Source organism: Urocampus carinirostris, chromosome 14 (genome assembly GCF_059441175.1).
Source record: "Urocampus carinirostris isolate Australia breed hairy pipefish chromosome 14, RoL_Ucar_1.0, whole genome shotgun sequence".
Lineage (NCBI taxonomy): Eukaryota > Metazoa > Chordata > Actinopteri > Syngnathiformes > Syngnathidae > Urocampus > Urocampus carinirostris.
Genome location: NC_142362.1, coordinates 14,740,877 through 14,766,056, shown reverse-complemented (window position 1 = coordinate 14,766,056; position 25,180 = coordinate 14,740,877). Strand labels below are relative to the sequence as shown.

Here is a 25,180-nt window from a genome sequence, read left to right as displayed (position 1 = left end):
GCAAAAACGGGACAGGCGGGAGTCAGGGTAAAAAAAAGGCTTGCCTTGTGTCAACAGAGGTTTGCAGTCGGACTGACCACAGGAGAGTGACAGGATTGGGTTTAAATAGGGACAGGGAGCCAATCAGAGCCCGCAACGGTTGGTGCCAAATGAGCAAGCACAGGTGATTCACATCGGTAATCATGACAATAGTTAATTCTTTTATACTGAAAAAAGTGTCAAATATCCCAGATTTTTAGCTCACTTCACTCAAAAACTCATCACTTTTTGTTTATTTTTTGCAGAAGTATCATCAGCGCATGGCCGAAGTCCTCGCCCTCCCTACAGTGTGATGGAGGCTCATGGAGGTGCCGACAGTGAGTAACCGCAACGTTGCTGTAATCATGCCAGGATATCATGTCTGTTGAACGTCACACTGAGGCTTAATTTGCGATATTTAGAATTTTGCGAGATAAGAATTGACATTTTGATATGACAGCGTCGTGACATTTTGCATGCACAAAAACATAAACAATAAAAACTCCGTGTGCGCAGACTTCCTGTCTGCCAGGCCTCGACTATCATCAGTTGACGCTTTGTTGTAAATGCTGATATTTTTATTAGCGCTTTCCTAACGTAATATTGACTCAGTGTTGCTCCAACAGTTTCTTTGTGACCATACACAATGGAAGCGGCAAATACGCTCACTTTTTTTCCAAGGATTTTTATGCTTTTTCATGTTACATTTTTAGATTTGCTGCTTAAAATTTGTTACCTTCTTCTAAACTCTATCTAGTTGGAAGCTAGTCGAAACGGGGGGCCTTAGAGAAAGTCATCAACACCCCCCCCGAAAATCATTGGAGGCTCTCTTTCCTACCACAGCCACCAACATTATTACGGCAGGAGCTACAAGTCCCTTTCAGGGACATTCTGTATTGGTTAGCGCTTCCTAGAAAAAAAAACCTCATTTAAAAAAAACTCATAACATTGATTACAAAAAATTATATTGATTCTAATAAAAAGCCAAAATACAGTAACTCTCATGCATGTGTATATTTTTTTAAATTCTCACAGGTAAAAAAAAATTGCATATATTTTACATCACATGAGGCTCCCCGAAAGGGAGCAGACATAATTTTCAGCCATCTTGCTGCTACACGTACTCCTGTGAAAGGCTGTGGGGAAAAAAAGAAGAAAAATGGTGCGCTTGGGTCACTTTCAGTGTTCGTAGTTTGTATTTTTTCTTGTGCATTGTAGAACTCATTTTTGGTTTCACTAATACACATTCAACATCGCGTGGTGAAATATGACACAGTGTCCCTTTAAAAATAGGGGGAAAGGGCTCAGAGACAGGCCCCAGAGCCTAAACAAGCACACAAAACTAAAAGAATACATGTAAATAACAAATTTTGACTATGGAAGGGAACATCCATTCATTCATTCATGATCTGCACCGCTTTTCCTCAGTTGGTTCGCGAGGTGTTGGAGCCCATCCCAGCTATCTTCGGGTAGTGGGCAGGGGACACCCTGAATTGGTTGCCAGCCAGTCGCAGGGCACACAGGGACAGACAACTCACTCGCTCATTCACACCTAGGGAGAATTTGGACCGGCCAATTAACCTGACATGCATGTTTTGGAATGTGGGAGGAAACCGCAGCGCCCGGAGGAAACCCACGCAAGCACAGGGAGAACGTGCAAACTACACACAGGAGGGTTCGATCTCATGACCTCAGAACTGTCGCACACACGCTAACCACTGCTCTGCGTTCCCGGGAACATTCATACTCAATTTATTTCTTTATTCATGTTTGCACAATGTTGCTAATGCTAATGTTATATCACTATTTTCCGAAGCACATGCAATTTAGGCCAATCAATTGCTTAATAATATTACTCATCTATCTTATTGATTTTTTTAAATGCTATTTTTATCTTTAAATTTATTTACAACATATTTATGATGGAGTGCCACGTCAAATCCTGTTCTAAACAATGCACACTATGTTTCTATCATTGCCAATAAAGACAATTCTATTCTATTTGAAAACATTTTAATTAAAATATTAGAAAGATTGAAAAGTGCTTCGGACATTTGGTTTAAAAAGGTTCCTATAAAATGCTCTGATAAATTATTTGTTAAAGTTGTGTCAAATTGAGTGTCCCTGGTGCAACCCCAGTATTTCACCTGCATTCAGCGGAGTACTTCACACTGTACTATGCATGAACACATTAAGAAATCATACAAGAATTATGTAGTTGGAGCACCTCACAGTTCACTGCAATTTTCTTGTGTTTAAATTAAACATGCAGCACAGACGCTGCATTTTCCACCCCACAATCTTGTGGATGTCGGTGATTAATTTTGGTTACACAGTCAGAGAAGTAAAGGATTTACTGCATATTAATTTCTCTCCCAAACAGGAATGTCTGACAAAGAGAACATAAGTAATAACTGCGAACCTCAAAATAAGGTATTTTCTCCTTTTTGCCATCTTATATAGTAGAGGTCAACAATGTGGTGATTATGGGCAGTCGTAAAAGCTAAAAACATACTTTTTTCTAAGATGAGGGTTCAAGCTTTCTTTTGTGTGTGTAGCTAAGTGTGAAGCACATTGTAAAGCGCTTTGGGAGGTCTTCAGTGACTTGAAAAGCGCTATATAAATGCAGCCCATTTACCATACTGGACTGTCTCAGAAAATTAGAATATTGTGATAAAGTTCTTTATTTTCTGTAATGCAATTAAAAAAACAAAAATGTCATACATTCTGGATTCATTACACATCAACTGAACTATTTCAAGCCTTTTATTATTTGAATATTGCTGATTTTGGCTTACAGCTGAAAAAAACTCAAAAATCCTATCTCAAAATATTAGAATACTTCCTCAGACCAAGTAAAAAAAATAATTTTATAACAGCAAAACTAAATCAAACATTTGAAAATGTCCATTGATGCACTCAGTACTTGGTTGGGAATCCTTTTGCACGGATTACTGCATCAATCCGGCGTGGCATGGAGGCAATCAGCCTGTGGCATTGCTGAGGTGTTATTGATGCCCAGGATGCTTCGATAGCGGCCTTCAGCTCATTTGCATTTGTAGGTCTGGTGTCTTACATCTTCTTCTTAACTATACCCCACAAATTCTCGATGGGGTTCGGGTCAGGGGAATTAGCAGGCCAATCAAGGACAGTGATGCCATGGTCAGTGCACCAGTTACTGGTGGTTTTGGCACTGTGGGAAGGTGCCAGATCATGCTGGAAAATGAAATACTCATCTCCATAGAGCTTTTCAGCAGATGGAAGCATGTAGTGCTCTAAAATCTCTTTGTACACAGTTGCATTTACTCTGGACTTGATGAAACACAGTGGACCAACACCAGCAGCTGACATGGCTCCCCAAACCATTGCTGACTGTGCGAACTTCACACTGGATTTCAAGCAACTTGGATTTTGCTCTTCTCCAGCCTTTCTCCAGACTCTGGCGCCTTGACTTCCAAATGAAATGCAAAACTTGCTTTCGTCTGAAAAGAGGACTTTGGACCACTCTGCAACTGTCCAGTGCTTCTTCTCCATAGCCCAAGTCGGACGCTTCTTCCGTTGTCTTGAGTTCAGAAGTGGCTTGACCATGGGAATACGGCTATTGTAGCCCATTTCCCGGACACGTCTGTGAACTGTGGCTTTTGATACCTGGACTCCAGCTTCAGCCCACTGTCTTTGAAGCTCCCTCAAATTCTGGAAGCGGCTCTTCTTCACAATTTTGTTAAGGCTGCGGTCATCTCTCTTGGTTGTGCAGCGTTTCCGGCCACATTTTTCCCTTCCAACAGACTTTTTGTGGATATGCTTTGAAACTGCACTCTGTGAACAGCCTGCTCTTTGAGAAATGTCTTTTTGTGTCTTACCCTCCTGATGGAGGGTATCAATGATGGTCCTCTGGACAGCAGTCAGATCAGCAGTCTTCCCCATACTTGTGATTTAGTTTACTGAACCAAGCTGAGTGTTTTTAAGGCTCAGGAAACCCTCGCAAGGTGTTTCGAGTTAATTAGATGATTCAGGTGATTAGTTGAATAGCCTACTTGTATACTTTTTCATGATATTCTAATATTTTGAGATAGGATTTTTGAGTTTTCTTAAGCTGTAAGCCAAATTCAGCAATATTAAAATAATAAAAGGCTTGAAATAGTTCAGTTGATGTGTAATGAATCCAGAATGTATGACATTTTTGTTTTTTTAATTGCATTACAGAAAATAAAGAACTTTATCACAATATTCTAATTTTCTGAGACAGTCCAGTATATGCCTTATGCCTATACAGACACTCCCCTACTTCCGATCATTCGACTTACGTAAAACGGTAGATACGAAAAAAAAAAATTCCGGATGTTGAAAAATATCCGGACATTGCTGTAAGTTAGATTTTGTATTGTGTACACATTTTTCCGAGTACAGGACAGTTCCGTAGTGCTTCTTTACGTTGCTAAGGGCGTGTGGCGCTGTGAGAGGTCACCCAGCATCCACCCCGAGAGAAAGAAGAAATCCGCTTCCTCTTCCTAGTTCGTGTGTAAACATTCTATACTGTATCTCCAGCGCAAAGAACTTTGACATTTTTATTGTTTAAAATCTCGTGCATCCATTCAATATGGTTGGTGTAAAGTGTAAAGAAGAGGTGAGCTGTTTCTTTTGAAATGAAAGTGGGATAAGAGAGCTTGATGCGGTTGATAAAATTGTCTGAACGCTTTTTTTCGGCCACTTTTTACCACGATGGAGGACTTGTTTAAGCGCATCTTCCAAAAGTAAGTTAAACTCAACTTTATTTATCTTTATAGAGCATATTATTTTATGAAATGTTTATTTTTTAGTACAAAACAACACAGGTTACTTATACAAGCCTTAAACATATTTATATAAACCTTAAACATACAAAATATAGCACTGAAGCAACTTACGAACAAATTCAAATTACAAACGATCGTCTGGAACTGGTTCGTAAGTAGGGCAGCGTCTGTATAGCGTTCTGATAATAGCCTAACAGTGATTAGTACTTGTTATTTTTCAAGGAAATAGTATTTCTATCCTAATTTTGCCGATCTTAACCCTACTTTTAACAATTACAGCCTGGTACGTTTCTTAAAACAAGAACAATTATATCTCATCTGCTAGGCGATTATTTTGAATTATTCAATCGTGCTTTTTACTTAAAAGTACAATTAAAAAAACACCCTTAAAATAAGCAAATTGTTTCATCTGTTATCCGCTAGATTATTTTGCTTAATCCCAGAAATGCTTCCGGTCAAGATTGAAGAAAACTAAAAGTGGAAATAATGCACTTAAAATGGGGTGAGATCTTATTTTTTGGTAGCATGGAATGACAGTATGCTAAATCGGCTGCTAATTTTTTGTCCTTTTATTTTGAAGATCATTGCGTTCACAACAGTAACAAAATATTTCATTTATCAAGGACTAATGGTAACAGTAAAAATATAGAAATTAGGTGATAACTTAATTTGGAATTGCATATCAAACTGGTATCTAATCAGTAACAAAAAAAGGTTTTTGATGCCTACTATACAAAAAAATCAGTTGCTAGCTCTTGTCTGCTTGATATTTCGGTGTTTTTGTATCCCCCAACATAACTGCATCTTTTTCAGTTACATCTTAAATAGGAATGAACCTCAAAGGTGATGTTTGTTTAAAGTTGGTTTAAATATAAATCTGATCTCTGTCCATTCCTTTGTTGTCCTTTCCTGCCTTTCTTACGTAACAAGACACAGCAGCTGATTGATAGCCTTATGCAGGAAACACTATTCGACTATATTTATCAGACGAGAAAACTGAAATTTTCGTCCGTCTGACTTAGTTTCAGATTTACTACATTCGGTCTCTGTGTAGAAATGAAATAACTTTACAATCTCAATCTTATCACTGTGTTATAAGAAAGTACTCATTGAAGCATGCATTGGAAATTTTCACTGTGAAAAATGATTTTATTACATACCATATATTTTTACTTCACTGTATTTACAGAAGTCATTTATTGACAGTCCTGCTAAAGGCCAACATATACAGATTTCCCAGGTACGAAAAATATTATATTTTGGTTAAAATCATTATTATTATTATGTATTGTATTTGTTTAATTGTTTGTTTTGTATTGTTTTTTTACATTGTTGAGTTTAGGTTCCCTCTGAGAAGATCCTTCATGCAGGGAAAGTTCTCCGCAATGCCATCCTCTCCACAGCGCCTCATTTGATCCGAGACAGGAAGTACCATCTAAAAACATACAGGTGAATTAAACACATGTAAAAAAGTGGGATGTTTGGACGCATTCTAAGGGATGGGCAGGGCACCCATATGATTCGGCAGGGGTAAACCAGTGAAAGCTGTCGGGCCCTGCTGTTGAACAGAAGAGTGTGTTGTGTCACCCTAACCCGAGTGACAAGGCCGCTTTCTCGTGTCCCGTTTCATCTGTGTCACGGTTGCCATGGTGCCCAATTGGCCCCGCCCATGCGGCGCCAGCTGCCGCTCTCTTGCTTCAGTTGTCAGCCCGTCAACGAACCTCTGCCCCGCAAGACGTGGGTTCTGACTCGGTCCTGGTTTCCTGTTGGATTTTCCTGTCCGGTATTGTTCTCGATTATTTTGTCCTGTTTAATTTTGGTTTCCAGTTTGGTTTCCGTCTATTTTGGCCTGTTTATTATTTTGTCCAGTTTTTATTTACGTCTAATTTCTCCTGTTAATTTTTGATGTCCTGATTCGTTATATATCCTGTCTGTCCCTTCCTGTCCGGTATCAACCCCATCTGTCCGATATCAACTAAGGCAATTGGAATCGGTCTCGTCGGTCTCTGGCTTCCTGTCCTTCCACGCCAGACCGGCTGCCTAACGTGCATGACTCCCCATTTCCCGTAAAATAAGAGGCTTGTGTAAGTACGTCACGCGTTTTCGTCCTGATCTGGTTCTTGACAATATGGAGGGACGAAAGCATGACCAACTTGTGTACTGAGGTGCTTAACTTGTTTGGGTGTTTGGGCATTTAGGTTGGTCATGGTCCAAAAAATTTTGTGTGTTTTTTGCTACTTTTTCCCTTTTTTAATTTTCTTTATTTTTGTATGTGTTTGTCTTGCTGTTGGTCACCCCTTTCAAGAAATATGACCAGGATAGATACATAGAAAAAAGATGGCAAGGCTTTTTATTTTTGTTTTTTGTTTTTTGGGTGGACACGATTTGTCAGGTAATGGATTTTTTTCCCATGCTTGGCACATCAGTGCCTCTAATCTTAACTGTAATGGACTGCACCATTTATTATGTAAATTGATGTACCATAAATTCCAGGCTATAGAGCTCAACTGATTATAAGCTGCACCCAGTACATTTTTAAAGGAAGAACCATTTTGTACATACATAAGCCGCACCTGACTATAGGCCGCATGTGCCCTCATTGAAAGATGAGGTATTTACAAAGGAAAATGGTACGCAGAAAGAATTTAGATAATTTACGGTACCTTAAACCTTTAATGTTTTGAACAGACTTCTGATCAACAAATATGTGTCAGTACTATATCACCACTCACTGAAATACGTCATACCACATACCATTCGAAAGCTTCTACTCTTGGGATTCAAGATATGATTTCAAAATATACTCATCAAAGAAACATCAATATCAGTCTGAAACAAGATACCAAAAAACCTATACCGAGGTAGCTCACCATTGCGTCTCTTGGCTGTCTTCAACTTTTTTGAATGTCCACGAAAATGGCTACTTTACAAGGACAATCCATCGAATCCAACCGTGTAAAATATTTACTCCAAAACACACGTAATGCCGACAGCTGAATCGAAATCCGCCTAAAAGATTTCTGCTTACATTAAACTACCGTCTTTCTTGACACATATATTCCACCTGTCTCACTCCTACCGTTACTGCTCAGGCGCCCCTGGCGGCCATTACAACAAATTCATAAACTAAGTGCATCATTGCATAAGCCGCAGGGTTTAAAGTTTGTGACCAAAGTTGCGGCTTACAGTTCAGAATTTACGGTATCTCTTTGAAAAGGGAAAGTATATCAGACTGTCATTTGTACTATTAGAAGTATTTTTTTTAAAACAAAACATTTGGGGTATATTTCCGACCACCACAGAGTAAAATATGTGAAATAGGAATATTTGGTTTAAATAACTTCAAGGCAAGCTTATTTTTATAGATTTTTTTTTGCTAGGAAACAAGAATAATAATAACAACGAGTGTACAATTTTCTTTATGTTTAAAGTAAATAACTCTCTTTTTTTTGACAAGTCTATAATTATGGTGAAAATTTCACATTATAAAATGAAATTACTACTTTCCATTTTTTTAGGCTTAGAAAGCCAAAAATCATATGATTTTTAACAAAATCCGTTATTAGCTTAACCGTTATGTTGTATTAGGGCAGTGCTTCTCATTTGTTTTCTGTCATGCTCACCTATGAAGAAGACAAAACTCTTGAACCCACCCCCCCAAGTGTGAGTGCCACTGCCCTCTAGTGTAGTGGAGGTGTAATTGCACTATATTCTAGGACAGTTTAAAAAAATAAAAACTTCCCTGATGTCAAACGCGCCCTCCTTGATAAAGCCTTGCGCTTCTCCAAAGGCGCCCGCCCCATTATTTACGAACTACTGTGTTAGGGTCTCCAGTGACGCGTTTCCAGGTTATAAAATTTAATAACTGATACGCCTCAGGGGCCATAAAATCAAATCAGAATTGGAACATATGGTTATGGATGCGCTTGTTATGTCAAGAACCGGAACCGGATCAGGACCCAATTGTGTGACGTTTCTCACACAAGCTTCTATTTTACGGGAAATGGGGAGTCATGCACGTTAGGCAGTGGTCTGGCGTGGAAAGACAGGAAGCCAGAGACTGACGAGATACCAATTGCCTGAGCAGATATCGGACCGATGGGGTCGATACCGGACAGGACGGGACAGACAGGATTGATATTGAAACAGGAAATCAAAATTAAACAGGACAAACTAGACGGGAATGAAAATTGGAGAGAATAACAAACAGGACAAAAATAGATGGGAACAAAACTGGAAACTGATATTAAACCGGACAAAATAAACGGGAACAATACCTGACAGGAAATACCAACAGGAAACAGGACCGAGTAAGAACCCTCGTCTTGCGGGGCAGAGCCAATCTGTCAACGAGCCGCAGCTGGCGCCACACGGGCGGGGCCAATTTGGCGCCAAGGCAACCGTGACATGTTAGGATGTTTTATTAACAATATTGAGTGATACTCCTGTCTTTTTGGTGGTCAGGACTGAGGTAATTTTTCACAGTAGGGTTAATATAGGCACGATTAACCACTGAAACATATGTATTGTATAAGGGGTTTAACATATATAAAACTGGAGACTAATTTAAAAGATAATTTGGGAAGAACGATTTCTAATGGCAGTTCAAAATAAAATTCCCATGAAAATTTCAATGACTGGTGACATATTTCCAGAGTAGGTCCGTGGGTCTACTCAATTGACCTTAAGGGGGCAACCTGGTGCCCGCGGGCACCACTTTGGTGACCCCCTGATCTAGTGGTCATCAGTGATTTTACAGATTTAGATTTGAACTGAAGATATACAAAAACGTGAATCCCCCAAAGGAAATGAGTTCAGAGTAATGGTTAACAGTTCTAGACCTAAGTGACGTCTCATTTAGCTTGGGTTTGTTTTCCTAGGCAGTGTTGCATTGGAACAGAGCTGGTCGACTGGCAGATGCAGCACAGCGCTTGCGTCCATTCTCGCCTACAAGCTGTTGCCATGTGGCAGGTACTTCTGGAGGAAGGTGTTCTCTACCAGGGTGAGATGTGATATCCCAGTCAAACTGCGTTTTCATCAAAAAAAATGGCGCCACATCATTACTTAGATTTTTAATGTGTGTGACCCAGTGGAGCATGAACCAAACTTCCAAGACAAGTACCTTTTCTACCGCTTCCTGGATGAAGAAGAGGAACGGCCCTCCTTACCTGGTGAGGAGGAGAGAAAGGAGAGCCAAGAGGAGCTGCATGATATTTTGCTACTCCTCTCGCAGATTGGGCCTGACGCCTACATGAGAATGATTCTGAGGAAACCGTAAGGTTCCCAGGAAACCCGATTCTCTTCATCTGTGTACTGTTATAATAACCCCTCATGACATCATTTGAATTGGCAGGCCGTCTGAGAGAACAGAAGAAGATTTAGAGATCATTTATGAAGAACTGCTCCACATCAAGGCCCTGGCACACCTTTCTACCACTGTGAGTAGACGTTTCCACTTTTGGAAATGTCTCTGTTTTTGATTGTGTCCAATGATGTGTTGACTTTTTATCTTCAGCAATATTAGTAAACCTACACAGTGAATGTTAAACTACCCCTATAAGAATTCTTTGTTTTATGGAACATATTGTGTACGAAAATGGTACAAATAAGAGAGGGAAAAAAGAAGAGGTATTTAAAGGAGGTCAACAAAGGATAAATGTATAGCACATTTAACACATTCAAATGTAATAGAAGGGAGTATGAATAATTTTCTTGTCCTACCGATTATATCATTATAATATACCCTGATGCAGTGATTGTTAAGTCATCAATATTTTAGTAATAAGAAGCACAAAGTGGATATAGACGTTGCCCTACTTACAAACAATCCGGACGTAAGTTCGTAAGTTGAATTTGTTCGTAAGTTGCTTCAGTGTTATATTTTGTATGTTTAAGGTTTATATAAGTATGTTTAAGGCTTGTATACAGAACCTGTATTGTTTTGTACTAAAAACCTTTCATAAAATAATATGCTCTATAAAGATAAATAAAGTTGAGTTTAATTTACTTTTGGAAGATGCGCTTCAAGAGGTCCTTCTCCGTGGTAAAAAGTGGTCGAAAGAAAGTGTTCTTTTCAACCGCATCAAGCTTTCTTATTCCACTTTCATTTCAAAAGAAAGGGCTCCGCTCTTTACACTTTACATCAACCATATTGAATGGATGCACGAGATATCAAACAATAAAAACGTCAAAGTTCTTAGAGCGCTAAAGATAGAGTACATGTAGTAATGTATGTTTACACGCGAACTAGGAAGTAGAAGCCGGATTTCTTCTTTGGGGTTGATGCTGGGTGACATCTCACAGCGCCACCACACGCCGGTAGCGGCGGAGAGAAGCACTACAGTACTGTCCTGTACTCAGAAAAAGGTGCAAAATCTAACAGCAATATCCAGATATTTATCAACATCCCGAAAAAAATGATCGTATCCACCGTTTTACCTAAGTCGAATGGTCATAAGCAGGGGAGTGTCTGTCAATAAAAACAAAACTGATCAAATAATAATGATAATAAAATTATATATATACATACACAGTGTTTACTACATCGTGCTTATGTCTATACTTTTCTCTCACAAAGGTTTTAAACATTTTTCAAAATGTAATTCCCTTTAATTCTTCGAATGCAGATAAAAAAGTAAAAAGGAAATATCAAAATATTACACTGATTAAATCTGATTTTTCTTAACCATTTGATACATTTTGTTGGGGCTCCATGAACTCATTTATTGTACAATATGGGACTTTTTATTTTTTACTTTGAAAAAAAGTTGAAAAGTGAACTTAGAATTACAATGCAAGTCACATACTCATAACTACGTGTCCACGAAATGGTAATCCGTGCAATAATTTATACCGAAAATATAATTATTCTTAAAAACAGTGATTCTTTAATTTAAAATTTGCATTAAAGTCTCTGATTTTACATAACATTTATGACCTTGTCTGCAACAGTAAGAATTATTTTTCAATCTGAATGCTACTAAGTAACTCACTTTATTGTTGATCTCTGTACAGGTCAAACGGGAACTGATGGGGGTGCTCATATTTGAGTCCCACGTTAAAGCAGGAACTGTGCGTAAGTAGTATGTCTGAATGAATAATACCATTCACTTTTACTTTTTGATAGAGATCAATCATTCCTTATATTTCAATCCTATTTTTCTCATCCATCTTGCAGTATTCAACCAAGGTGAAGAAGGTACTTCATGGTACATCATCCTAAAAGGCTCTGTCAACGTGGTCATCTATGGAAAAGTCCGTTTTTCCGAACTTCGACTTTTTGTTCTCTTCTTTTGTTTCTGTTAGCTAACAGATGTTTTTTTCTGGTCCTTTAGGGTGTTGTCTGTACCCTGCACGAGGGCGATGATTTTGGGAAGCTCGCTTTGGTCAACGACGCCCCCAGGGCCGCCTCCATTGTGTTGAGAGAGGACAATTGTCATTTCCTGAGAGTTGACAAGGAGGACTTCAACAGGATTTTGAGGGTTTGTTTCTTTTGGTTACTCCCATTCTCCCTTCTATTTCTACACCTTAGTGCCCTCTGTTGAAAGAAAAAGGAAATAACAATCTTATGAGACCAACCATTTGACAAACAACAGTATTATTTTTAACCACTATGTTTCTGCACACCCTGTGTGCATGGTTACAAAGAATGACAATAAAAGTAAATTCTATTCTATTCTATTCTATTCTATTCTATTCCATCAGCATTCTGTGGTTTAAATATTTGAATCCTTAATTTCCATTCTTTTTAAATTAAATACATTTAATACAATTCGGGATACTTGGGACGGTTAACGAAAACCAAAAATGTGAAAAGCTCGGCCAAAAATGAAAAATACATTAGTACATTAATAAATAAATAAATGAAATAATAAAAACATATCTTCCACAGGACGTGGAGGCCAACACTGTGCGCCTGAAGGAACATGGCCAAGACGTTCTGGTGCTAGAGAAGAGTCGGAGCTCCAGCCATGAAACATCAACCTCACATTACAAGTGAATATAACATTTTTTCTTTTGAATTGAGACCAGCTAACGTGAACTCTTGTAAACGAGCCATAGACATCCTACTGACCAACCTCAAAGTTAGGTAGGAAAAAAATGTACATGATCTGCGTTTATTGCATGTGTACAACAGAGGTTGTTGTTTTGCGCAGTCATTTATTGTGTACTTTCTCCAATATATTTGAAAATGTAACCAAAATACTTGAAAGACCATAGCAATACTATGCACAATGCCAATATGAAGTTGCTCCTGTAGTGCAGTGGTGAGCACATCCGCCTGACATGTCAAAGGTCCCTTGTTCGAGACTGGGTAGAAACATATGTTGGCCTGGAGAGGGATGGGTGCCACCGGGCTGTACTTTCCCAAGACAATCCACAGGAAATGGTTCCCTTACGACCCTATTGGTTAAGGGATTCAACCAACCAACCAATGATCATATCAGTAGCCGTTGGTGTGTAAAACCCCAAGCCCGGATTTATCTCCACCAGTTCCGGGTGCGCGATTTTTATCCCTTCAATGTGAAAGCAATAAAAGGTAATCAAATTATTATGCATTGGGACTTCTATTAATGGATATTTTGAATGTTTTGATCCAGATATAAGGTCATGTCGGGGACGCCAGAGAAGATTTTGGAGCACCTTCTTGAGATGATGCGGATGGATTCTCAATTTTCAGAATCAGGTAAAAATCGATTGAGAAATAAAACACCCAACCCATAAAAACTTACAATATAAAATATATAGCACTAATTAATTTTTCACATCTATCCCTTTAAGATGCAGCCTTAGATGATTTTGTGCTCATGCACTGTATCTTCATGCCAAACAATCAACTGTGTCCGGTGTTGATGGCTCAATATCCTTTCCACACTGCAGAACTCTTTAAAGTGAAAATCAGCCCAAAGGATTTCCATACAATCCTGTGTTGGGTTCCTTAACTGGTGCCCACCTACCATGCCCAGGCTTCTCAGGGTTCTGAACAGGAAAAGCTGGACTACACCCTTAACAACAAGCGTCGTGTGATACGCTTGGTCATGCAGTGGGCTGCCTTGCATGGAGATCATTTGCAAGAAGAAGACACCTCGTTAGCCTTCCTGGAGGTCAGTTACCGTTTTAATCAGTTTTTTAGGTGTCAACATATGTAGTATACTCTGTAATGTGTGAATTATGTAATTGTGTGACTTGCATATATAAGATGAATACATTTCTATGTAAAATATTATTTGAACAGACCTAAACAATTAACACAAATCTCATGCATTTTATAAAGACAACAAATTAAAATGTCCTCATCTTATTAATCCAAAAGAATTAAAAGAAAATTACTTCTTTAATTTTTGTGTTATGTAAATAAACAAATTGCCCTGAGAAATAGATAGATAGATAGATAGATAGATAGATAGATAGATAGATAGATAGATAGATAGATAGATAGATAGATAGATTGATTGATTGATTGATAGATAGATAGATAGATAGATAGATAGATAGATAGATAGATAGATAGATAGATAGATAGATAGATAGATAGATAGATAGATAGATAGATAGATAGATAGATAGATAGATAGATAGATACTTTATTCATCCCCGCAGGGAAATTCACACTTCCAGCAGCATCCCTGCGCTGAAGAACAAAACAATAATAAAGCAAAAAGAATACAATACACAAATACCCAATGTGACGTGTTAATACCCAATGTAGCGTGTTATATAGAGTATCTAGATAGTGCTACACAGAATACACACTGGAATAAAAATACGGTAATATGCAATGTGGGGGGGGGGGGGGTGGTTTAATGTGGGCCTTTACTCCGCCGGGTGGAGTTAAAGAGCTTCATGGCATGAGGAGGAAAAGATCTCCTCAGTCTGTGGTACAAGGCTGTGACCGCAGTCTGTCGCTGAAGCTGCTCACCTGTCTGGAGATGATGCTGTGTAGTGGATGTGATGAATTGTCCATGATTGACCGCAGCTTTTTCAGTGCCCGTCTCTCAGCTACTGTTGTCAGGCTGTCCAGCTCTGTGCCCACAGCAGAGCTTGCTTTCCTCACCAGTTTATTGAGACGAGAGGTATCCTTCTTCTTGACGCTGCCTCCCCAACACGCTGCCGCATAGAAGAGGGCGCTTGCCACAACAGTCTCATAGACTGGGGCGGCAGTAGCTCAGGAGGTAGAGCGATCGTTTTAGGATTAAGGGATCCCAGTTCGAATCCTGGCTTGTCCGTGTTACATGTCGAAGTGTCCTTTGGTAAGACATTGAACCCCTAATTACCCCCAATAAGCAGGTTAGCGCCTTACATGGCTGCACAGATCACGGCCGCTATTGGGAAATGTGAAGCATACTGTAAAGCGCTTTGGGAAGTCATTGACTTGAAAAGCGCTATATAAACGCAGATCATTTCATTTCATTTCATTTCATAGAATATATTCAGGAGCTTTTTGCAGATGTTGAAGGACACCAGCCTTCTGAGGAAGTAAAGTCGGCTTTGACCTTTCAAATTCATTTTTTGTGGTGGATGTTAGTGTTGGTTTGGGGGTACCATAAAGCTTTTGTGCTCAGGGCACCCAAATGGCTAGCTACGGCCCTGTCCATCGCCATTTTGCGGTTCAACTTTCACGTCCTCTGTGAATGTTTTTTTTTTTTAAACCAAATACGTTCTACATGTTATTACATTTCTTCATAAAAGCCTTTACCGAAGGGCCATTCAGAGAACTGCCTTCTGTTTCCTGGTCACAAGTTGTGAAAATGAAATGAAATGATCTGCATTTATATAGCGCTTTTCAAGTTGTGCTCCTATGTTGCTTGGCAGAAGCATGGATTTACACTATATATTAATGGATACAACTGTGGCATTTCAGCCGCTTGGGCAGAAAATACAATGGAAACATCCCAAAGAAAATCAACCAATAAGGCTTTGTTAGTGAGTAAGACAGTTTGCAAGCATCTTTCGCCTCCGTAGTCTGTAGTCTGCACAGCCCTTTTAGACCTATTGTGATAAAGTCCTATGTGATTAAACATTGGCTCAGGAGGTACAGCGCTTGTCTTGGGATCAAGAGGTCTCAAGTTCAATTCCCAGCTCCCCCGTGTTATATTTCGAGGTGTCCTTTTTAAATGCAGACATTTACATATACCAGATTTGACTCTGTTCTACAAGTCCAAACTGCTTTGCAGCATGAAAATATCATAAAATACTGCACACAAGTAAACAGATTGATTGTGGAGGGAATACTGCGGTTTCATTTTTGGGCTCACTTGGATGATTTTTGTCTCTTGCAGGACTTTTTAATGGCTGTATCTAATGACGCAAAAGCATTTCCGTCCCTCAATGAGCACTTACCAGAGCTGGAAAATATTGTCAAACACAAGTATGTATTTACCATATAAAGCATACCTTTGATTTTGCAGTTATAAGACTAATATGTGTATTTTTTCCAATGAAACAAATTTGCATTTATTTGTCAAACATCCCTCTCAACAATGCAGCACTGATGATGCCCGAACTTCACATAGAAAGGTACATTTTGAAACATTGCGTGTCCGATTATAAAATTGTGGTTGAGATTTAAAGAGATGTGTTAAACCCACTCACAGCACAAAGTCCTATTGGAACAGTTTAACTGGGGAGATGACAAGCAGCAAAAGTGTGAGCCTGTTAAGAACAGCGACGAAGGTGAGTCTCGATTAACCATTTTTTTTTCTAGTTTCCTGATAAAAGTTGTGATTTAAGACATAATCAGTTATAGCAGTGATTGTCAACCTTTTTTGAACAAAGACACAAAATCTTGGATTTACACTATTTGTTAATGGATTCAACTGTGGCATTCCCCTCCCCTGGTCAGTATCAAGGTTGTTTTTTAAAGGTCATTATTAGACCACTAGTTGTCAATGTATAGTGTAGTGCAACCGAAAACGAAAGATAAAACGCACATAGAAGAATACAAATTATGGAGATTGTGACCAAACCGCTCCATCTCACTTATCATTTTTTTCTGCCAGCCTTTTTTAGATTTTTGGGTACCCGTACCAGTGAGATGGCTGACAATGATGTCAGTTTACTTTGGATGAGGTTAATTTCTATTATTAAAATAAATGTTTGTATAGTGGTTCTTGTATTTTTTTGCTTATTGTTTAAATCAATATTGATTTTTTTGTGAATTGCAGTTTTCGTTTTACCACTCCACTGTTCCTTTAAAATATTATGATGCCTAAATTGACAGCCTCAAGTTTTCTTTTTATTTCTGGTGACCTTGCCTCAGGCGGTAATACAGGTTGTTTATTTGGGTAATCATTTTTCCGTCATTTTGGATTGTATTATATTTTTTACCGGTTATTTATTTTTAGTTTTACTACACTTTGATCTATTTTCTATAGCAACAATAACAAAAATAACACTAAAAATAGCAACAATTTTCTACCAGTGGACCATTTCTTGTACTATATTTTGACATTTTATTTTAATTTTTTATCAATTTAGGTAAACTGATAAAATACCGTAATCATTTAAGGTCTCACCGCACACTAGTTGAACAACACGGGTTTCATGAACTCACTCAGAATGGTGCTGAAGCACAATGCAGAAGCACAGATTAGTACAGTAAAACGGTAGTCCTTTAATAGGGCAACGGTCGGTACAGGCAAGCAGCGAGGCAAGAATATCCAGAACAAAAGAAGCAAACAAACATAATCCAATAGACAAGTGAAAGGTTTAGTGATCCAGTAAATCAAAGCAGTGAGCCAATTGTCCAATATTTCATCAGGCGGCCCTTGTGATCCAAGAGGTCAGGCAGGGGTTTGGTACACTGAGTAACCAGGAGATCTGTGACATGGGTGCTTGGACTTGATGTGAAACAAGACAAACTAGCATGGAACCAAGGGATCAGAGTACTAAAAAGGAATAAATGAATAGTGGAAGTGAGTGACCAAATAAGGTGAGGGTAAGTGAGATAGAGAGAGGGATAGAGGGAGAGAAAGACCAGAGAAACAGAACCTGGAGTGCATGAACTTGACATAGAGAGTGTAAGCATTATTGCACATGCCGTCCCGCTATTAAAATAAATACACATAAAGCTAACAACACAGTCCACTCTGATTTAAATGGCCACTTCAAAGAAAATCATCCCTCAATTGTTGACTTCTTCTCACTCAGTTCTGTTCAAAGTGTTTTGCTGCGACCGCACCTACATCACCATCCGGGCACCAGTTTCTGCCCCAGTTGGGGAGGTGCTGCATGCTGTGGCCGACAAAATGGGCTCCGTGGAGCGCCTGCTACTGGTCAGCCTCAGCTCAGCTGGAGGTAAGCACATCCATACAACCGTTTTAATGGTCTTCCAAAACAACACTGTTTTTTTGTGGGGTGAGCAGATAAGGTTGTGTTCAAACCCACCGATGTGTCCGTGTTCTCCACCATCACCATCAACGGACGTTTCTTTGCTTGCTACCAGGATCAGCTGGATTCTTTGGTGTGCTGTCAAATGTATCTTTAAATTGTAATTTCTTTTTTGCAAACTTTAAATCACATTTTTCTTTTCTTTTGAATCCAGACTCCATTACCTGAGCAGGAGGGTCCGTCCGCAGGCTCTCTGTCGAGTTTGGAGTGCATTAGCACCAAGGATGTTGCTTATCATTTGACACTGCACGATTGGGAGCTTTTCAACTGCGTTCATGAGGTTTGTTGCGAAACATTAAGAATCTTATGTGATTATTTTTCTCTTTTTATGGTTTTGGTGCAAATAAACTAGGTGAGAGAAATAGCTTCTAGTAAGGCCAGAGCTCTATCTAAATGAAAAGTAATGCTCTGGTGCCATCTTCTGACATGTATGGAAAAATATTACCCTGCTCTTATATGCTGTTGTGTGAAATATATATTATTTGTCTCATACTCCCTAACCGGCAAATAGAGGACCGGCTCAAGCCTTCATGGGGCCCTAAGCAAAATTATATTTGGGGCCCCCTATTTCTTGATCGACAAGATTGGATAGATTGAGAAACGAAACTGTGAGAGACAGAACTGGAGTAGTAGTGGAACTGAGAAAGTGTGTGGATAAGAGAGTACTCGGATGGTTTGGACACATGGAGAGGATGGATGAGGAGTGAATGTTGAAGAAGATCTACAGAGCAGAAGTAAATGGAAGAGGAAAGCCGTGATTGACGTGGATGGATGGTGTTATGAGTGCACTGTAGGAAAGAGGTCTAAATCTAGTCGAAGCTAGAGCTCTTGTTGGTGATAGGAATGAGTGGGGAGGTGTTGTGAAAGGATAGTGGGATGTTTGGACGCGTTCTGAGGAATGGGCAGGGCTCCTGTAAGATACAGCAGGGATAAACCAGTGAAAGCTGTTGAACAGACGAGTGTGTTGTGTCACCCTGACCCGAGTGACATAGCCGCTTTATTGTATCCCGTTTCATCTGGAGGGACGAAAGCATGACCAACTTGGGTGCCGAGGTGCTTCACTTGTTTAGATGTTTGGGCATTTGGGTTGGCCATGGTCCCAAAAGATTTGTGTGTGTTTTTTGCTACTTTTTCCCTCTTATTTTCTTTGTTTTTGCATGTGTTTGTCTTGCTGTCCGTCACCCCTGTCGAGGGATATGACCAGGGTAGATAGATAGATTACTTGATCATTTCTATACCTACTAGAACTCATTCCATGTTCTACTCCTGGGGAGGACAACTATTTGGAATCAGGGGCCGCGTGTGACATGTTATACTTCTTTTTAAATAGATTAGTTTCTAGACTGCTGCCTAACGTGCATGACTGCCCCATTTCCCGTAAAATAAAAGGCTTGTGTGAGAAACGTCACGCATTTGGGTTCTCCTTCTGTTCCGTTTCATGACAGAAGTCTTTTGGTTAAATGTCCTCATTTATATTTCTCAGAAATACAAAGTCTAATAATCATTTTCTAATGATTTGATATTTATGCTATTTTTTAAAGTTGATAAAAACATCTTTCAACCCCTTGAGTGCCTTTTTGTACCTAATTTGAGAATAAGTGACTGGGTTAATACCTGGATCCCTTGTTTTTCGCAGTTAATGGGGACCAGAACCCTGTTATATACGAAAGTCCGTCGTACAAGCACACCAAAGCTTCCCTTTATTAAAGAATTGGTAGAAAGAGATTACAGTACAGTATACTCAACAATGAATGTGGAAAATATAGTTAAACAATTTACCTTGAGATTTATTACCAAGTATATCTGTTCCACTACTACAGTATGTTTATTATCACATACTGTATAATACTTCAGTGTCTTTTTTGACAGCTAGAACTGATCTACCACATCTTTGGGAAGAAAAACGTGAAAAAAAGCACTGTGAACTTGGACTTGTTCCTAAGGAGGTTCAATGAGATTCAGTTTTGGGTGATCACGGAGGTCTGCCTTTGCCCCCAGCTCAGCAAGAGGGTGCAGCTCCTCAAAAAGTTCATCAAAATGGCATCCCAGTAAGAACCTAAATCGCGCCGTCTCACCTAAAGATGTGGATTTTAATGACTTATTTTGTTGTTGGGAAAAAGCTGCAAGGAACACAGGAATTTAAACGCTTTCTTTGCTATCGTCATGGGATTGAGTAACCCAGCAGTGAGCAGGCTGAATCAGACATGGGAGGTTGGTTGTTGGTATCTCTGTCACTTTGTTTTAATGGTTATTTTCACAAACACAAATAATTTTCTTCCATTATCTTCCATTTTTTGTTTCCAGAAACTTTCTAGTAAATTTAAGAAGTTTTACGAAGAATTTGAAAACTTGATGGTAAAGACTGCGTGTTGTCTTTATATATATATATATAATGTGGAACACAACTTTTATACAGTAGAGCCCCCGGATATGACAGGAATTTGTGGTGAAGTAGAGATCGCCGTCTACCGGGGGATAGAAAACGCCGTTACCCCCTATAACACCATTAAAACAACAAAATAGTATACACTATACTAAATACTACTACTACTGTTTGATAAGATAATATTTAAAATATACACATGTAAAGGAAAAATTACATGAAGTGTCTTGAGTTGGTCAAATAGAGTAGCGGGTGGATGCAGGAGGAAGGAGAAAACGGTGACAGTGGATAAATGATAAAAATTATTTGAACACTTCCACTTGCGGGGATTGTCATCCCTTTAGATGCTTTATTTGCTTTAATCACTTCATGATTTTTGATTATAGTCGCAATCCTTGATTGGCTTCAGCAATGCAACTTAGCGAGTGACTTCTTCATATTTCCAGACAATCGAAAGCTTCATTTCTATGGTTATCATGCTTTTTCATTACTGCACGTTTTCGGAATCAGAGCTACTACACTGTAAATCCAAACAGTTTTACTAGCTTATAATTATTACGTGTGTAACACTCAAAAGTCGGTATGTAGTTGACCAAACTAAAAGTTTTTGAGTTCTGTCAGCTTGTTAGGGTTTACAGTGTATATATAGAACAAAAACAGATTACTCTATGGCACTGACTCAAGAAATCTTTATGAAGCACATGAGATCTGGAACCGAGAGAAAGGCATCGTGGGCGGTAGTTCAGACAATTTCAAAGAAATCGCCGACCAATGGCAGGCATGCATCTTAGAGATGCAACTCCCACAGTCATACACACGAAACTGCAAAGTTTGAATTTGGGAAGCTTTCGTGCATGAAAAATGATTTATTTGGGGTAAAATACCATAAAAAGGGCTTCACGTTGTAAACTGAAAACATCATAAGGCGGAGACACCAAGTCGTGGGGGTCTACTGTATAAAGATAGATAAATATAGATAAATAGTATTATATTATAAGATATTGAAGTCGTCACTCGGTTTTAACTCAGTGATCGTTTTGCAGGACCCATCCAGGAACCATCGAGTGTACCGATTAATGGTTGCCAAACTGGAAGCTCCCATCATCCCTTTCATGCCGCTGTTGATCAAAGGTCAGTCGGTGTTTATTGTCCTTGCTATTTAACATCTTTGGACCTAAACTCCCCCCTTCATCCAGATATGACATTCATCCACGAGGGCAACAAGACGTTTATCGAAAATCTGGTCAATTTTGAAAAAATGGTAATTTTAATGAATCTTTTTTGGTGTATTGTCAATGAAAGGTTGATATTTTTGTGTGTTCCGTCCCCCTAGCGGATGATCGCAAATACGGTGAAGATTGTGAGATATTGTCGGAGCCAGCCATTCAGTAAGTCACACATGTACTAATAAGCAGAGGTGGGTAGTAAGGGAGTATATTTACTCCGTTACATTTACTTTAGTAAGTTTTGGGAAATTTTTACTTCTAGGAGTACTTTGAAATCCCTATACTTTTACCCTGAGTAAAAAAAACATACTTTTACTTCGCTACATTGAAGTTGTTACTTCGTTACTTAATAAATCCCCTCCACGTAAGTACACGTCTGTCTGTCTCTGCTAAGGCGCAATCATTTCGACGGAGTACTCTGGCAGGCTCTACCATGTTTAACCAATCAAACGTAGAAGCCCCGTCACGTGACCATATTCAACTTCAGCGGGGGAAATTTTGTTTACGGACCAGATGGAAAATGTCGCTTAGCAATACCGACTGTGAAAACACAGAAGAGGAGTAGCACTCCTGGCCTCACATCAAAAGCATGTTCCCCTTAGAAAGGGGTGCCAAACACCAGCTACAATATGCAATGTCTCCTTTTCTGCCTAAATAAACAGAGATTTTTGCATTCAAGAATCCACCATCGAACTTGTCAGGACCCACTTGCGTTGCGTTTCTCACAAGTTTTATTGGAAGAAAGAGAAAGGGTTGCGCACACGATCAGGTGATTGCTGGACTCGGGAAGCAGGTCGCTCTGAATGCGGAAGTAGATCTTCCGTGTCGAGCGATGGCGGTGTCGGAAACGGGAAAACGGGTCAGTAGCCGGGACAGGAGAGCAAAAATGTGGTCGGGGTTGGAAGCGAGTCGTAAGCCAGGAAAGGAGAGTAGATGTGGTCGGGGACAACAGAGGTCGAAATCCGGGACGGGAGAGTAGACGTGGTCAGCATCAAAAACGGGTGGAAGCCGGGGGACAGACAGGAGCAAAAAACAGGTGGGAGTCAGGTCAAAAAAGGCTTGCCCAGTGTTAACTGAGGTTTGCAGACGGACTGACAAAAGGGGACAGATAGGAGTGGGATTAAATAGGGACAGGGAGCCAATCAGAGTCCGAGGCAGTTGGCGCCAAAGGAGCGGGCACAGGGGATTCACATCGGTAATCATGACAGAACTTGAGAAAACATGTAGCGGTCAGTTTCCTTGTGTTGTATTTGGTATTTATTACCTGTTTGTTTTATTCTTGTTTTATTGTTTGATATTCTGTGTACAGCAAACTTGGGTGTCCTGAGAGGTGCTGTAAAGTAAAATGTGTTATCATTATCCTCAACCATCCAGCGTCTTTGATTCAAACTTACTGTTTTAAAAATTATTTTACATTGAATACGTATATAGGAAGGCTTTTTTTTACATAGAAATTTTGCCTCAAAAACACACACAAACACACACACACACACACACTCATCCTACTACTTGGTGCTACATGTACTTAATTTATTTATTTGATTTATACTATTTTTGTTTTATTGTAAATAAAAGAACTTGAATTTACAATAATGACTTTAATTTACTTTTAAATTGAATGTCTTTTTTGTTGATTAGATGGACTTTGACAATTTGATGATCTGATTGTTTTAAAAAAAAATCAATGACTACGACGTTGCTACAATTACTCAGTACTTGAGTAACTTTTTCACAAAGTACTTTTTTACTTTACTCAAGTAAGTATTTGGATTACTACTTCTACTTGAGTACGATTATTCTGAAGTAACGGTACTTTTACTTGAGTAAATGTTCTGGCTACTCTACCCACCTCTGCTAATAAGCATAAAATATGTAATAAGAGCTTATAAGAGCGTTTAAAGTGATATACTTTTTTTTAGGGGGGCGGGGGCCATTGGAGAAAGGTCTCTCCAGATTTGTAGTCATTAGGTAACCAAGCCCCCCAATTCCAACTTCTAATGCCAAGCGCCAAGCAGGAAGACAATGGGTACCAATGTTGTAATTCTTATGTATGACTCAGCCGAGGCTTGAACATAGGCCTCATAGTCACTGAAATAAAACAAAATGTTATCTATATGTATAATAACATTTGACATTCTCTTTTAAGCAACTCTTTTGATTGTTTTATTTATTTTGTTTACCCAACAGGTCCCGAGTCACTAGTGATCAACAAAAGCTATCCAGATGTGCGGTGCTACGTACGCCACTTCAGTGTGATTGATAACCAAAAAACGCTGACACAGCTCTCCCATGCACTGGAGCCTCGCAGATCTTGATATCCATCAGGGAATGAGAGAAAGGCATTGTGGGAGGTAGTTCAACCAATCGCAAAGCTCGCAGATCTTGATATTCATCAGGGAAGCCTTTGTTAAATAAGCTTTTACTACTGCTGCCGCTTGAATGCCAACAAAGACAATCACTTGTGGACGTAATCAGAGATCTTGAGGTGCTTTTTGCAAAATATTTTCATTTTTACTGCAGCACAGTAACACTAACTGAGCAATTCATTGCTCACAGAATTCAGAAAAGCAGTAAAACATACAGTATCTCTGGGACCTTTTGTTATGATGTAATATTTAGGGTATAACACAGTATGTCGTACGATAATTGTCTTAATATTCACGTCGTCTTTTTTGTATCAAATATTATTTATACCTTTTTGTGAGATTGTTTTGTTCTGTAAATTATGCATAAATATTTATATTGTTTAGCATGCAGAGAAATGTGTTTGACTCATTCTTTAAAGGAGCTGTATGAAATGTGCAACTTTTGTTCTCGTGGTCGCCATCTCCTGGCTTGTGTCATCACTGTAACCTCTGTCAAGCTCTTTATGATGCGCAGGCAACTATATGCATTCCTTAAACGCCCTTGACATAACTCTTCTTTTTTTATCTTTCTTGGGGTATGGGTTGGCGTTTGGACTGTACTAGAAATAGATTTTTTTTCTTACTTTCACAATTTTCCTGCTACACTAACAAATGGAAACTAAAGGAAACCGTAGGGACGAGCATGAAGTCTCTCTACAAAAACAAGCCCCCCCGTGCCCAATTCCTCCTACCTGAAGTCTTCCGCCTCGAACAACTTTGCTAAAAGTAAGGTAAAAGCAGGTAGGCGAGATGAAAAATAAGCATAAGGGCTCTTTGAACTCAGTTAGGCAATGTTATCACATGCTCAATAGGGAAAACATTCTACTTTCAACTTACAAGGCCACCTTCAAGCACCCTAAATGTTCATATGCCATTATGATATTTATAACTAGTTTGAAACATACATATATGGAAAATTTTTGTCTGAGCCCTTGAACTTTTAACATTTTCTTCAAGGACGTACAA

At 39.1% G+C, this 25,180-nt stretch overlaps 1 protein-coding gene across 1 annotated transcript; it reads left to right on the top strand.

The window, feature by feature from the left end:
* The first annotated feature begins 287 nt into the window (after positions 1–287).
* On the top strand, positions 288–24,715 carry rapgef4a (Rap guanine nucleotide exchange factor 4a). Its single transcript, XM_088352459.1, is given in 28 exon segments — positions 288–312; positions 315–356; positions 2,402–2,451; positions 6,001–6,051; positions 6,154–6,260; positions 9,692–9,813; positions 9,902–10,085; positions 10,165–10,249; positions 11,826–11,886; positions 11,989–12,065; positions 12,146–12,292; positions 12,703–12,806; positions 13,412–13,497; positions 13,593–13,671; positions 13,765–13,915; positions 16,091–16,179; positions 16,298–16,328; positions 16,406–16,484; positions 17,961–18,107; positions 18,176–18,273; positions 18,355–18,480; positions 20,070–20,248; positions 20,321–20,411; positions 20,505–20,555; positions 21,627–21,714; positions 21,780–21,844; positions 21,917–21,971; positions 23,997–24,715. Coding segments are annotated over 28 exon segments (2,586 nt in total). The 5' UTR covers positions 288–299; the 3' UTR covers positions 24,125–24,715.
* The last annotated feature ends 465 nt before the right edge of the window (positions 24,716–25,180 follow it).